Source organism: Panulirus ornatus, chromosome 32, assembly GCF_036320965.1.
Source record: "Panulirus ornatus isolate Po-2019 chromosome 32, ASM3632096v1, whole genome shotgun sequence".
NCBI classification, from domain to species: Eukaryota; Metazoa; Arthropoda; class Malacostraca; order Decapoda; family Palinuridae; genus Panulirus; species Panulirus ornatus.
The window spans coordinates 26,728,889-26,745,238 of record NC_092255.1 but is presented as its reverse complement, the minus strand read 5'-3'; the positions used below and the strand labels follow the sequence as shown (position 1 = coordinate 26,745,238).

Genomic DNA, 16,350 nt, shown 5'->3' with positions numbered 1-16,350 from the left:
CCACGTTGCCTGGCCCCCGCATGGCTTACACATGAATTCATTAACCTGGGGGTGGGTGGGTGGGTGGTTAGTGGGTGTCACGTGGTCGGCGGTGCTTCATTAGTGGCGGGGGAGCGGCCAGCCATACTGTGCCGGGGCGTGTCATTGTGGCTCCTGCCGGGGCACCACGAACACCCCCGAAACTTCTGTCACGGGAGGAGGAGCCCGCCTCACACACAGCACCTCAGTACTCATCCGTTCCTTCTTCCCGAGCGGTAAGCCCTCATTACCTGTGAAAGCATAATAACTCACGGAAGAACCTGTTGCCGGCACACGGACATGAAATACCCGACCTGTGTCAGTGGATGTCACGCGACATGACATCGACCAGTGACGACCAAGACTGCTGTGGTACCTTGCGTCTTAAGTGGTTGGTTTAGAAATGAATACTAGAAGGAAGTGACCGTCCTGAACGACCTTGTTACTGCAGTGTCATCCCATGATCTTGCCCCATACGGTATGGGCAGGAGGCAAAGCACCTCTGTCTTGGTGAGCATTTACCGATAAATTCCTGCGATAGACGGGGCTCTGGCTGGTCCAGGATTGTGTGGCCCACATGTGGCCACGGAAGACGGATTTCTGGCTGGTAGAGGGTTGTGTGGCCCACATGTGGCCTCGGAAGACGGGGTTCTGGCAAGTTGTGTGGCCCACCTGTGGACACAGAATAGATGACAGAAGGAGTCCTTCCGGCTGGTCTGGGGATGTGTGGGCTGGTGATGGCTGGCATCACTGGGTACACACATGCTGTCCATATTCATGATGCCGCTCCACTTGACGCATCATTTATCAGTTATTGCGGTTCGGTTGATGCCAAGAAATGCCAAAAGTTTGCCGACGTGTACAGAGTGAAGAGAGGCGGTATATGCACACCCGTGAGGCCAGACACCACTCCAGTACTTGTACTGGAGTGGTAACAGTCCATCTCCAGTCAAGGCTAGTGGCGTCGTGCCGAGGGTTGAGTACTGGTCTTTTGGGACTACGAGTGTAACACACGAGTGATGGTGACATGCGAGTAATGGTTATAACCCAAGGGGTGTTTCCTGCAGGACATATGTGTGGTGGTAGGACATAAGCCCAAGGTATTGAACCAGTCATGATGTGAGTGTTCGGGCCAGGGTTGGGGACGTCTCTGCTAGCACGACAGCTGTCATCATTGTTCACTTTCAAACCATTGGAACGATACGACCCATGGGTATAATAGCGTGACCTTTCACCTGACCCTTAAGGGTCAGGTGAAAGGCTTGTAAGTGTATGATAACTTCGGAGGCATATTATTGTGAAAGTGTGTACAGATTTTACCCTCCCAATCAGAAGATAAGCTTCACCAAGAACACTATCATAGTGCTCTCGTACAGACGGTAGCCAGAGTCGTAGTGTGGTTGGCATGGAGGCCGCGTACATCACCTTGCTGTCAGGGTACACTGATCACTAGATTCGCCCGTGACTCATAATGATAATTTGAGTCGCTTGTGTCCTCCCTTGTCCTCACGCTGCTGGACCTTACCTCTGGCTGTACTCCATCCTCAGTCCTCTCCCTCCCCTACTCTCAGTGTACCGCACGGTACATGTTATAAGAGGTAGGGTTGGGTTCGGTCAGCCCTACCACAACAGTCTTACTGTATGGCTGGGGACCGGATGTTGTGAGTATGGATGAACTGTAGTGGTTCGTGTTCCGGGGTACTGGGAACTGCTGCACCACTCCAAGCCGTACCTCCTGACGCTACTCACGGGACACTACGTGTATACGTTACTTTGAGAGCCTTAGGCGGAAGGTAGTTCAGTCCACACGTGGTGGGATGACCGCAGATATCATAAGCTCACTGGAATGTTATCTCAGAGTTAGGACTAACTTCTTATCAGTCAGGCCAGGAGAGGAGGAGGGCCTGGAGGATGGGCAGACGTCAGGGCACATAATGGCTGGCTCGCTGAAGGCGACACAGACCGTGGGCGGTACTAGCAGGTGTATACACTGACTGACTGTTACCCTCGTCGTTAATGCTCACGTTTAAAGTCTAGAAACAAATTATTAAAGGCTGATAATTGTGTTGTAACATTTCGCGAACTAGAACGGTCGTCAGCAACTGACGTACTGTATTTAAGATTAACCTCACCATAAATATTTTTTTTTCGGAAATAAGAGTCACGAAGTACATGTTACATAGATAATAGGCAACGACATGTAGAGCTGTAAATTGAAGCGTTCAATATTACAGTGTAGCTTGGTTTGTAGTTTATGGTTGTGTTGTTGATCGGCATGGCGTACCACAGGGTTGTGTGGCGTGTTGTGGCGGGACTGGGAAGGTGGCAGCTGTATCCAGGACCAGCACCTTCATCGCCATGTTGATTTGCTGACCTGATAGCTCCCGCTTCTGTGATTGGCTGGACTGTCCTGCTGGCATGCAAGTGATTGGCTGGAGTGTGTGTATGTGTGTGACATACCATCGATGGGAAGTGTGGATCGCGCGGTAGGGATGGTAATCTTGCAAAGTTGAGACCACACCGCCAGACGTGTAGTTTTCAGCGTAGCAAGACGTCGGCAGAAACAACCTTCCGCTTTTCTAAAACCTCTTGAGACTTAAATATAACCTTCGCTTCGATTGGTTAGAGGATATACAGATGATGGCCTGGCCTTTAAGTAAGTGTGTACGAGAGGGTTGGAAATGGTTGATTAATGCCGTATGATTTGATGGGAGAATAATGTTAATTATTCTGGCTGTATTATACGACCTTGTTCTTGTTCCCTGGGGCTGATGGTGTGGTGAATACGCCACCGACAAGGCTGCCCTTGGTCCAGTACCGCCTACCAACTGTTACTACCTCGATTCATTGCCGAAGTAAATGTCCGAACTCCTTCTGTGGCACTGAGGAATTGTTGAACCTCTTTTTCTAAAGTGTGTAGGAAATAGATAGTCATGTGGCACATTTATGTCAGAAGGTTAGAAATGTACGTGAACAAGTGTAATGGTGAGGGCGCGTAGAGCGGGTGTGAGTGTACAAGTGTTTGTTGCTGTTATGATTGACGGAGTGATATGAAGGTGCAGGCAGCTGCTCTCCTCCGTACACCCGCACCATCACGCCCTTATCCCACACTCGACGACACCAGTGACACTACATCTTTACCCAGTAACTGTGGTTGTGTCCTGCAGGCGTGACACTGGTCGGTACAAAGGGAGGAGGTACACTGCTATGCTCCCCAGCGATGTACAAATTATTGAGTCGTCTCTTCACCTTAGTTCCTGACGCCTGCACACACATTCTTTGCATCCGCCAGTTATTTAACACACACACACACACACACACACACACACACACACACACACACAATGGCAGTCATGGTAAGAAAATGTATTATAATATGAACAATGATAATATTTAGATTGATCACAGTACGGTCATTATTAGTGTTATAAAGAGGGGTCGTCTTGGGTGACGTGTGTGTATAAAGTTATTGCTGATGGAATGTGGTGATGCGTGAGGAGGAAGCATTATGTCGACCTTGCCTAGGGCAGTGTTTGAACCCTCAGGGGATGATTCATAGAGGGCGGAGAGCACTGCCCGCCCTCGCCCGACTTGACCTAGCCTCTCAAAATATTACTACAGTTTCGCTTTAAAGATAAACTTTTTCGTTTTCTGAAGTGACCACTTTTACTGTTCTTTCAAGTTCCGCTTTGGCTCCGTGTCTGTTTTGTGTTGATTGACAGCTGATTGTAGCAGCAGACCATTACTGCCAATCTTTTTCACTAAGTACGAAACCTTATCCTCCGGAGTATGACGACTTGGGTAAGATTACTTAAACCCTTGAGTACAATGACTAAAGTCGTCGTGCTTAAAGGTTGTCGTTCTGTTCAGTGGGGTTAAGGAGAGAGAGACTCTTGCTATTCTACTGCTCCACCTCACACACGACCGTCCGCTATTGAATTAAACGGATTATATTAAGGAAGGTCAAATAGGGTCGTGGTAAAGGGGTTGGTAGAGTAGTGTGGTGGAGTGGATTGGTGGGTGGGCCGTCTGCCGCCCGTGTCGCCTTAACAGATCATGAGAGACATTTGGTGACTTGCTGCTTCCATCTATTCTGGTGTCACGCTTCGCTCTTCTAGGCCTCTACATCTTCCTTTTCTCTTTTACTATTTGCGTTTCCTTATTTTTTTTTCATTATATTCTCGTTTTTCGTTATCTGGCCTTCTACGTGATGTCTGGATGGTCTCGGCACACCACACAGGCCGGTCCTGACTAGGACAACATAACAGTGTAAACATTTTCGCATGCTTGCGCTGTGTAAAGTAATAATGAATAGTTTGAATACTTTGAATTTACTCTCGAAATTTTGTATGTGGCAGTTCCTGTGACAAGCACGCCAGACACAAAGCAAAACATGATTGGCCTCTATATTTCCTGGATTAGTATCCAAAGAATACTTCATTTAGTTGAACCCAAGCTATGTCCGAGTCTCGTATCTGCCAGGGGCAGTCACCTCCGCCTGCCTCGGCCACACACCAGTTGTGTAGTCTGAGAATTTAATGTGGCGGGAAATGTAGCCTAGCACCTGCGGGTGTGGGGCCGGCGTCGTTACTATTTCCTCTGCTTTTTCTTTTTATTTCTTGTATTGTCAGAAAACAATCATCAGTTACTCTCAGTTAGGATATTGTCTGTTTGGCCTAGTTTTTATACAAAATCAGTGGGATATCGTCTTAATCTCTCACTTAACACTTAGTCGAGAACTCCCGAGTGATCGAAGTCACTGTGTTACAGTCCCAGCGTCAGGTGAAGTGAGAGGAATATATGCCATTGTATTATGGTCCCAAGGGTACGGTGAAGTGTAGCATTCTCATTCCATGTTCTAAGAAAGTCTCTGTTCTTGTCACAACCATTAGTTTGCTGTATTAAGCACGTTATTTTTAGTCTGTTTTGAGGTCATTACTCTCCATCGGTTCTTTCAGTGTCTTTCCTTTAAGAAATCCACACGGATTGTCATCCATCTCTAACACTGGTCTACCTTAGAAGAAAATCTTATTGGTCATTCACTGAAGATGAGTGTTGGTCTGGGCGGAGGTGGTGGTGGTGGTGTGTGAAGGGCGTCTTGCCTGTAGCTTCGTCTCTGATAGTTCATCTGGAATTCAGACGTATTGACTCTGGCCATTGTCTCACCGTACTACAAGGTTAACAGCCGCACCGGCCATCTTGGAATGCCATCTTTCTGGGCCTATCCTACCGTGCCGGGAGTAAAGCATGTACTGGAAAGATGGTTTAGTAATTTGACCGCAAGACAAATACGGTGAACATCTGCCCTCCACGCACGGCTGATTTTGGGACAGGATGAGTACCGATTTGTATTTCATGGAGGTAGAGCATCACCACACTGACGGGGCCTAGGTCCCCTGCAGCCCTCGCCTCCAAAACACTTGTGTCACCTTCAGCATCCCTTCTGAAGTGTGTTGATACCCTTAGATGGTTACTAACATTTTTTTTATTGAAAGACAGACTCTTGCCTCAGGAACGGTAGTATGTACTTGCCCTGTACAGTTACAGTAGAGGATTTTCAACGCCCTACTTATCTATTGTATGACCTGTGAATACATACACCTTCCCTGAGTTATAGCTCATTGTACAACACTCAGAATTCACTGTCTAGTCTGTTCAGGTGTTGCCAAGGTACAAAGAGATCACTGATATTGTATGCTGTAGGACGTAGACCACTCTACCACGTCGCTCAGTGGAATGTTGACCCACGGTCATGACAGTACGATTCTTAGAGACGTGACTTTTGACTTGATCCTGAAAGGTCAGGTCAAAAGCTATTTTACTGAAGGGTCACACCGTCATGCTCAAAGGGTTAAGTCTCATACCACCCACCTTCCCACCCGGTAAAATGAATTTCAATTACTTACGAAGATCGAAGGGTAATACTGTCATGGGAAATTGGCTATAATGCTAATAGGAAGTTGGCTACACTGTTGTGAGAGAGGTGTGGCGTCCCAACAGATGTGTTGAGACAAGTGTGCCTGTGGCCCCCAGCGGTGCGGGGTCCTCTAACCTCCACCACCTGTGCTGAGTCAGGAAGGGTGGCCTCGTGTTTATACCGCCACGCCACACCATGTGTCGGCCTCACAAGATACAGTAACGGTTCTACACTGGCCCCTTGTCCTCGGCCAATGACGTCACGTGTACCACCTGAGGGACGAGCAGCCTCACACTACTTGGCCATTTCCTGGATGTAACGCCAGTCAACTTCGCTTTATTGTAATTCATAGCTGAAAGGACATTCATTGGTGAGAATGTTGTCAGTGTACAGCCAAGGACTTCATATTCCTTTTCCACGTGAGTACAGCTGCCTGAGACTGCACAAACAGTTGTATTGAATCTGAATGGTTTTACCTTTGATTTGGCGAGTTATCGGGAGTACAGAGGCTCCATAATCTTACTGTTAAAACAGATTAACTGGAGATGAAAAGATATGTCTCGGCTCGTGAAGGCTTTTGGGGTTCACGTTTTCTCGATTACAAAAATTACATAATATCGACGATTTTCATCGTATTTCGCTCAAAAGTTTAATGGAATTAAATCTTGTTGATTACGTGCAGACGGAAAACTTTCCTCAACAAATGGATTTCTGGCAGTCACACCAAGGATGAAAGTTGATTGGAAAGCGTCGGTGAAAAGTTCCGGAGAGTAATACAGACAAACATTTTCACAAAAGGGAACTATTTAGACTGAAAACTTGCTTTTAGTCTAGTGGTAACCAATTTTGTAGGATGAAACGTATGACCATATCAACAATAATGCAGGTGTGATTTTCAACGTCACTATTTTCAACATACCGTACTCGATCACATTCTTAGTTTACTTTAATAAACAGGATTCAACAACAAAGGGAAACATTCGCCACAATGAATTTAATTTCATCAGTAGATTTACACAGAAGGAAGAAATATGACTGTAAACCTCGCATTAAGAGGAATGGGAATCATTCCTGTTTTGCAGGCCATAAAATTCTGAAAGATTACGATAGAAGCTCTCCGAACCACGGACATGGTGGCGGCGTACCGACCCGTGGTGAGGGGCGAAAAGGGCAATAGTCCCCCACCCCACCTGTGTCCCTGGGAACATGAGCTGTGATATGCGAACAGAAGACTTTATGCACAGGAATATGCTTCTGTATTTCGTGTTATATATATATATATATATATATATATATATATATATATATATATATATATATATATATATATATATATATACGAGAATTGTGCGCTGATATCCACGAGGAGAAATGAAATGAAATGTATAAACAATAGTTTTTGTCGAAGGCAAAACTTTGAACAGGTTATCAATTTTACCCTAACAAGTTAATGACATTGAGTAAGTGAGCAACGAAAGTGTTATTCCATGTCCATATTCATAGACTGTACACTGATTTCTCCCCGCTCTGTTTTCACTTAAAGATGTGAATTACATGAGAGCGCTTAGGACATTCTTGTTTATATTTTTAGTCGTGGTTACCAACGTGTACATGGATCACGCTCTTTTACTGTGATTTATCTACATACACACACATATATACTAGAATGTGATTGCCGCCTCCCTTGATTGATTCTTAGAAGAAACATTAGATGACTCTGCTACGGGTTAGGGACTTTTTCCTTTGAGGCCTCAGCTTACACAGCAAAGTGTGTTTGAGCCATGATGTGGATGGTGTGTAGGCCCGCGGACCGTGGCCCCGAGCAGCTCCACTGATCAAAGAACCCAGAGTCACAGGCCGAGGTGTGGTAAAGACTAACCTCAAAAATCGGTGTTACGATCGTCTATGGAGTTAGGCGATTTTTTTCCCGTTCGACTGCTGTTATGGTGAGAAATGTTTTATATCCTGGTATTTTGTTTCAATATTTTTCACAAAGACGAGGAGCGGAAGAGAGTGGCGGAGTTGGAACACGTCTTCCTGTTAAACTTACTGCTTTAGGTATTCTGGGAACGAAGTACAGCTTGCAGGAGGTAGATCTGGGGGAGGAGGGAGAGTCGTATAGGGTTGTGTGTGTGTGACCAGCGGGGAAGGTGGTGAGTGGTGGTGCTGGTAGCCGCCCTGGGGCCCATACCAACACCACTCGCCCGGTCAGACGTGCACCACCACCACTCTCCTTCTCATATCTAGGGAGGGTCATTCCTCGGTATTATTGGTACGTTTTTTGTCAAGCCCAGCTGTCTGTCTCGATATATCTTCCTTTGCGACGTATATGGTTTTGGGCTATTAGTGTAATTGATAATGTGGAAGTTATGAATACTGGGTGAAATGTGAAGAGGAGGAGGGTTTTTTTCACCATAGTGCATGTGTAATACTTTCTTAGGAAAGGTTGTGTGTCCATAAACCGACTGGATTCCTGGGATGACATGCATATACAAAATGATCCATATTTCATCGTATAAGAATTTGTCATTATGTATTAAGACGACCATCCTTATATAGGTTTGAGGGAGGAGTGTTTTGGTTGTGAACCAGTGGATGGTGTAGCCTCGTGGTTCCAGGCCGCCTGTACACCTGGCTAACACCTGTCCTGCTCCTCTGTACAAAACCCTCCCTGACTCACAGTTTTGCGACTCTTTCATAACTTGTATCCATATTTAGATATCTCAACATATCAAGTTTGTTACTGTGTCGTCTTAGTAGTAGCGTGACTTTTGGGTCAAGATTTTAACTGTGAAATTATTGTTGACATGGATATAAAAGCCCCATCCACATATCTTGTATTGTCTTGCTGCTGATGCGTCTGAGGTTTTGTGGAAAGTGAAGTCTAGCGGTGTTACATCAAAGGTTATTTTACTTGACAGGTAGCTGAGGCAGTCATGGATTTGTTTAGTTTTTCTTTCGAAATTAGTGACTCACATTTAGGTCAAAGATAGGATTTCCAGCGAAATGTTTGTAGAAAATTAACTTGTTATAAATCTCTTGTCTGAGTTGTTAAGTTTACTCTACTATCATCTTTCTTCTTCGCACATTTAGCAACCTTATGACACCCAGTGTTAGTGACACTAGCTTTGTGTGTTTGTGTGTGCTCGTCAGTTATGTGGATGCCAATTGTCGTAGATATTGCTTGACTCGTATGCTTTTTGTTCCTTGCGCTCCTTTAACTGTCTTTTTGTAACGACCTTCTGTACTGGATGTAGTTTTAAACTTTCTTTGCACAACCCTTTATTCCATTTTTCCCGCCTTCATTGTAGAAAGAGTTAATTATGTATAAGTTCTTTCAGTATGTGTTCATTTAACAAATTCTTCTTAGTAATGTAAAATGTTCTTTGTTGCATTAGTTTTCATCGTTTTATTTTTTCATGTGACACACAAGACCAGTGTATCAGAGACATTTATATTTCAAATGAAGTTTACCATATTTCTGAACGTCAGATCCTGTTTTATGCTTTGTACTTTTGCATTTTGATGAGTGTGCGCAAACTTGGTTGTGTACAAAAAAATGCAACCGTTCGTGTTCACTGTGCCAGCGAAATGATCAGCTACGAAGTTATTTTCCCATCAGATTTGGCTTGGCAGGTTGAAGTACTTAGTGCGATGACATTCTCCACTTCATTTCCAAAATGATCAAAGCAAAATAGTCTCTTAATTTGTTTAGTAAATTCCTGTGGGCCTGCTCCTGATGGCCTATAGAAGATGATAGATACTATGTTAAACTTTCGAGTTAAAGCTAGCACTTCTAATACAGTATCGGTGTGGGTAGCGGGACACTGATCCAAATTATCCTTATAATACTGTGTCTTAAGTAGTCACTGTCAGTGCTAGAGCGATCATTCACTGTTGTTAGGAGTGAGCGAGCCTTCATGCTGATGGTACTTACCTGGTCCGAATATGGTATCACACAATTTCAACGGCAGTGTGTGTGTGTGTGTGTGTGTGATTACTAATGATATGTTGCCAAAGTCTTTGATATGTTACGGGTAGATGTTTATATTGGTGTTGCCCCGTTTCTTAACTTTGTATATATGCATCTTGTGGTTACTCCTGTGTATGTATATTGTACGCATACGCACATCCTTGCGTATGCCTGGTACCCATTTTATCATCCAGTTTCGAGGGGAGGATGAACAGCTGGATGGCCTGTGGACCGGCTGCCGCGACCATGATGAGAACATATGTGGGTGTGATGCCAAGCAGAATGTTCGTGCATGCATGACGGTCAGTAACGCTAACCGCTACACTACCGAGATCCGCAGTATGTATGTGTGTGTGTGTGTGTGTGTGTTACGGGTAGAGAGTTTTAGTTGATATCGTGAATATCCTGTCTCACGGCTCTTATTTGTCTCTGCCATATTTAGTAACGTGATTTCAAAAGCTATGGAAATTCCATAGCTAATTTCATAGTTAAAGCTGTTGCCTTTTTTTCATCACTGCTTTGAAAGTCTAAGATACAGATTTTCCATTTTACATTAGTAGACCCGAGTACTGTATTAGAGATATAAACAAAAAATTGTTTTACTGTACAGTATATTGAAAATCTGACGAGTTTCTAGAACAAGCTTAATGTCAGAAAGATATTTCTATATTGCTCACATGATCAGATTATTTTGTCTTATGAAATGAAGGTGCCATAAATGATAGATGTATATTAGAATTTACGTATGTTATTCTTTATTTTCAGATTGATCAAGCATGTTAGTGGAGAACTCAGGGGGTGGCAATGGTGGAGAGGGCAAAGGATCAAACAGTGGCGGCAATGGAAGTAAAACCAATGGGGTGACAAAAACAAGTGGGGGTACTAAGACTTCTGCTGGCAGCAAGAGCAGCAGCTCCAGTAAGGCACCCCCTACTACACCAACAAAGAGTGCTTCCAGTGGACTAGATGCCCAGCTTATGTACACACCACCACACGTCCTAATTCGTTCAATCTCATCCCTCTCGCAGCATTCCCTTAGACCTTCCACACCAGAGCATGATCAGGTATCGTGTAATATGAATGAACATCTGTCATTATTATGACTTCATGAGAATGTCTGAAATTAATTGTACAATTAAATAATAATTAAATGGAGTCGCAACATAATTTGTCTAACCCTTAACAACATTTAAGAATCTTTGCATGTTTTGTTAACAATGTAAGCACTTTGGTCGTTTCCAGATTTTTATGTCTGTGATAAATATTCCGTTACTTTTCATCTTAACACAGACACATGCAGTCAGTATCATTCTGGTACACTTTTCTTCTAAACACAGTAGCTGTACTGTACTAAAAATATTTTTTTTGAGGGGGACAAGCCACCTTACAGAGGTAGCAAAGATCAGTCGCTTAGGAAATAATATCCTACCTCATGTAACCCCGTGGGTTATTGTGGAAGATCCGTATAGGTGAAGTGCATTTGTTGTACAGGTACTAAAAAAAAAACGGAAACAAGTTGGACTTGAACAAAGTAGTCATTAGCATCTCTCTCTCTCTCTCTCTCTCTCTCTCTCTCTCTCTCTCTCTCTCTCTCTCTCTCTCTCTCTCTCTCTCTCTCTGTATATATATATATATATATATATATATATATATATATATATATATATATATATATATATATACTTTTTTCTTTTCTTTCAAACTATTCGCCATTTCCCGCATTAGCGAGGTAGCGTTAAGAACAGAGGCCTGGGCCTTTGAGGGAATACCCTCACCTGGCCCAATTCTCTGTTCCTTCTTTTGGAAAATTCATATATATATATATATATATATGTATATATATATATTTATTTATTATCCCTGGGGATAGGGGAGATAGAATACTTCCCACGTATTCCCTGCGTGTCGTAGAAGGCGACTAAAAGGGGAGGGAGCGGGGGGCTGGAAATCCTCCCCTCGTTTTTTTTTTTTTTTCTTATCTTCCAAAAGAAGGATCAGAGAAGGGAGCCAGGTGAGGATATTCCCTCAAAGGCCCAGTCCTCTGTTCTTAATGCTACCTCGCTAATGCGGGAAATGGCGAATAGTTTGAAAGAAATATATATATATATATATATATATATATATATATATATATATATATATATATATATATATATATATATATTTTATACTATTCGCATTTCCCGCGTTAGCAGGGTAGCGTTAAGAACAGAGGACTGGACCTTTGAGGGAACATCCTCACCTGGCCCCCTTCTCTGTTCCTTCTTTTGGAAAATTAAAAAAAAACAGAGGGGAGGATTTCCAGCCCCCCGCTCCCTTCCCTTTTAGTCGCCTTCTACGACACGCAGGGAATACGTGGGAAGTATTCTTTCTCCCCTATCCCCAGGGAAAATATATATATATATATATATATATATATATATATATATATATATATATATATATATATATATATTATTATTATTTTATTATTTTGCTTTGTCGCTGTCTCCCGCGTTAGCGTGGTAGCACAAGGAAACAGACGAAAGAATGGCCTAACCCACCCACATACACATGTATATACATACTCGTCCACACACGCAAATATACATACCTATACATCTCAACGTATACATATATATACACACACAGACATATACATATATACACATGTACATAATTCATACTGTCTGCCTTTATTCATTCCCATCGCCACCTCGCCACTCATGAAATAATAACCCCTTCCCCCCTCATGTGTGCAAGGTAGCACTAGGAAAAGACAACAAAGGCCCCATTCGTTCACACTCAGTTTCTAGCTGTCATGTAATAATGCACCGAAACCAGAGCCCCCTTTCCTCATCCAGGCCCTACAGAACTTTCCATGGTTTACCCCAGACGCTTCACATGCCCTGGTTCAATCCATTAACAGCACGTCAACCCTGGTATACCACATTGTTCCAATTCACTCTATTCCTTGCACACCTTTCACCCTCCTGCATGTTCAGGCCCCGATCACTCGAAATCTTTTTCACTCCATCATTCCACCTCCAATTTGGTCTCCCACTTCTCCTCTTTCCCTCCACCTCTGACACATATATCCTCTTGGTCAATCTTTCCTCACTCATTCTCTCCATGTGACCAAACCATTTCAAAACACCCTCTTCTGCTCTCTCAACCACACTCTTTTTATTACCACACATCTCTTACCCTATTATTACTTACTCGATCAAACACCTCACACCACATATTGTCCTCAAACATCTCATTTCCAGCACATCCACCCTCCTGCGCACAACTCTATCCATAGCCCACGCCTCGCAACCATATAACATTGTTGGAATCACGATTCCTTCAAACATACCCATTTTTGCTTTCCGAGATAATGTTACTCCACGCAAGTTGGATTTTTTATTATATTTCAAGATGAAATTCACTGTGACTGTACTCCCCAGCTTCCTCAACTTTCTGCTTAGTCCCCAGAATGCTTTGAGATCACTTTAATGAGCCATGATTAGAGTCTTTACTTGTATGGAACTCTTATTGGTGTTAATTAAAACCACTGAAGATATGGAAACATAAAGTATGACACTGACATTTAAGATAACATTGGGCTAACCCAATTGTGCTAGATTTACAAACTTGGAGCAACTGAGTAAGATCCTGGTTATTTTCTCCTTCAAGAGCAATTGATTTTTTCACACAAGCTTTCCATTGCTATTTAGATTGTTGTAGGTCTTTTACAGTTGTGATAAAACCTCTAACTCTTTTATAGATTGATAAGTGCAATGAAATAAGGAGGTTGAAGATCTGGACCATTGTCTGCAGATTTGAATAGGCCTTGGCAGAAATGTGATCTGAAATGTGTCGATGAAATCCTCTGAAAATACAGATGTCTCATACCATCAGAGAAAATTTCTCATAATTTTCATACTTGCTACTGTGCTGAGAAAAGAAAGAGTTTCCATATAGAAAGAATATGTCTTCCTGAAGAAAATTTTACAATTAGTTCTTAAAGAGTAGACAGAGATATCTTTCCTGTGTTAGTTATACAAATATGAAGGCTGCATCATTCAACAGAAAGATGAACCAAAATATTACCATGGCAGCTTTCTCATGGACTAAACTTTAAATTTAGGGAACAGATCACCTATAAAAGAAAAAAGAAATTAAAAGATTATTTTGGAGTAAGATCTTTTAGTAAAACTTATAGATATAAGTATTAAGATGGGCCAGTGTGTTGTACCAGTTCAGGTTTTGAGGTTAATGGTTAAGATTCTCAGTCAGCTCTGTTATGCATTCATATCCAAGATCCCATATCCCCCATTGCATTATAATGAACATTTTTTTTTTTTTTTTTGCCCTCGCCCTTCATAGCTACACATTGATTCCATTTGTAACCCATCCTCCTTTCCCTCTATCATTATTTCTATAGTTTTCTTTTTTTATATCAATCCTTTTTTGTGCTTAAATTATCTCAGCACTCCATCATTTACTACATCTTTCTTTCTCATACTTTTATAGAATGACCTAATATCAAAACCTATCCACTCTTTTCAATAAACATCCCAGTCTTATGAAAGCCATATGCATGATTTGTATAATCTAGGTCAGTTTGTTGTTTCAGACTTGTTTTCACTGCTATACATCAAAATAAGCATTGCTCTTCATAACCTTATTCAGAATGCCAGCAACTTGTCTTCCTTCATAAAAGTCTCTGATAATTCTGCACTGTTCTATCTTCATTAGTAACCAAAAGTCACCATTAGTCTTAGAATGCACTTATTATGATGATTGAGCTATGTAAGGAACCACTTTTACAAAGGTGGTATTGTGTGAACGAGGTTGAACAAAGATGAGATTGTGTATTTTTGTGTATTTTTAGTGATGGAGCAGTTTAACCTTATGATATTTAGTTGTGTATGTTACACGTAGTGTAGAAGATGATCTGTGAATTTTGAATTCCACCTCTGTGTTTTATGAATTTTGATGTATATTTAAGCAGCCTTGTGGTTGACACTGTACAGGGGAATTAGTGTACTTCTGTTTCATATTTTTTGAACAGTGTTAACTGAGAGAATATGAAGTATAGGATCTATGCAGCATTCTACATTATCCTAAACATCATGCTTATACATATTTTATTTTGCAGGATGATGGTGTTGTGTCTGTTTCAGCCTTGCGAAAGGGTGTACTGCTTCAGGCTCGAGACCGTCTCTTCTCACGTTGGAAGGAACGTTATTTTGTTCTCACTCGGGATTATCTTGCATGTTTCAGAAGGGGTTCCACCAAATATTCAGAAATGGGATCCTTTATATTCAAGGTAACTACTTAGATTTATGTTAATTCAAAATGTATTAAAAAAATTTGAGCTAAAGTTTCCGGATATCTTTAGCTTTTTAGTCATGAGACTAATGCTTTACTGACTTGTTTTATTCTAAGTGTGAATTTTTCCTTTATCCCTTTCAAGGGATATGAAAGGTGAACTCATGCAGTTATGAAAAGATGCCCACTTTAATTGGATGATACATTCTTGTTAGACGGTCCATATTAATAGTATTCTTTATTGATGATATATTTACCTTATTCTGTGATAAGGGTGAGTGAGTATCAGTAAACTTTATAGGGAGAATGAAAATATATTTTGGAAGGAGGTAAATAATGTGTGAAAGACGAGAGTAAATGGGAACATCAGTGGAGGGGGCAAATGGGGAAATGATAACAGGTAGTTATAAAGTGAGGAGATGGAATGAGTATTTTGAAGGATTGTTAAATGTGTTTGATGATAGAATGCTAAATAGATATGGGGTTTGGTCGGGGTAATATGCGAAGTGTGAGGGGTCATAGAGAGTGGTTTCATGAAGATTAGTCAGTTTTCCAGTCCTACATTTATAAGGTCCACTTTCTGTTACTTCATTTCCTATTGAATGAAATGCAAGTTATTTCAGCCTTCAGTTATCAAAGAAAGACAGAATTATAGTTCAAGAACATCTTACCTTTAAATTTATAGTTCCATCTGATATAAAATTGAATAGGAATGATTGTTTTTAGGAAGATAAGGTTAGTAAGCCTTTATGTTTCAGTTCCACTTTTCAAGACTCATGTGTCGTATACCTTTGCATCAGTATTTTATTTTGAAATTTTTGCACCATTTGTTTTTAGTGAGAATTTTTCTGGTTGGACAAGCTGTGAGAGGAGTGAGACATACTTCTTTCATGCTATTGTTCTGCTCATCCACTCACATGCACATATATATATTTTTTCTTTTATTATTATACTTAATCTCCATCTCCTACGTTAGCAAGGTAGCACAGGGAAACAGATGAAAGAATGGCCCAACCCACCCACATACAAGTGTATACACATAAATGAACTCACATGTACATACCTATACATTTCATCGTATACATACATATACATATATACACATGTACATATTCATACTTGCTGCCTTCATCTATCCCTG

The 16,350-nt window shown here is 41.8% G+C and overlaps 1 protein-coding gene across 4 annotated transcripts in view; it reads left to right on the top strand.

The window, feature by feature from the left end:
- LOC139759223 (uncharacterized) overlaps positions 1–16,350 on the top strand; it is a 100,262-nt gene that overhangs the window by 68,199 nt on the left and 15,713 nt on the right. Inside the window, exons 1-3 of one of the 4 annotated variants that reach the window (XM_071681311.1) lie at positions 2,382–2,674; positions 10,674–10,972; positions 15,037–15,207. In XM_071681311.1, the coding sequence (XP_071537412.1) occupies positions 10,685–10,972; positions 15,037–15,207 (459 nt within the window). In that variant the 5' untranslated portion in view covers positions 2,382–2,674; positions 10,674–10,684. Of the gene's footprint in view, positions 1–2,381; positions 2,675–6,076; positions 6,355–7,828; positions 8,208–10,673; positions 10,973–15,036; positions 15,208–16,350 lie in introns of those variants that run through there. The other 3 variants (XM_071681309.1, XM_071681310.1, XM_071681308.1) reach the window with 3 other exon arrangements.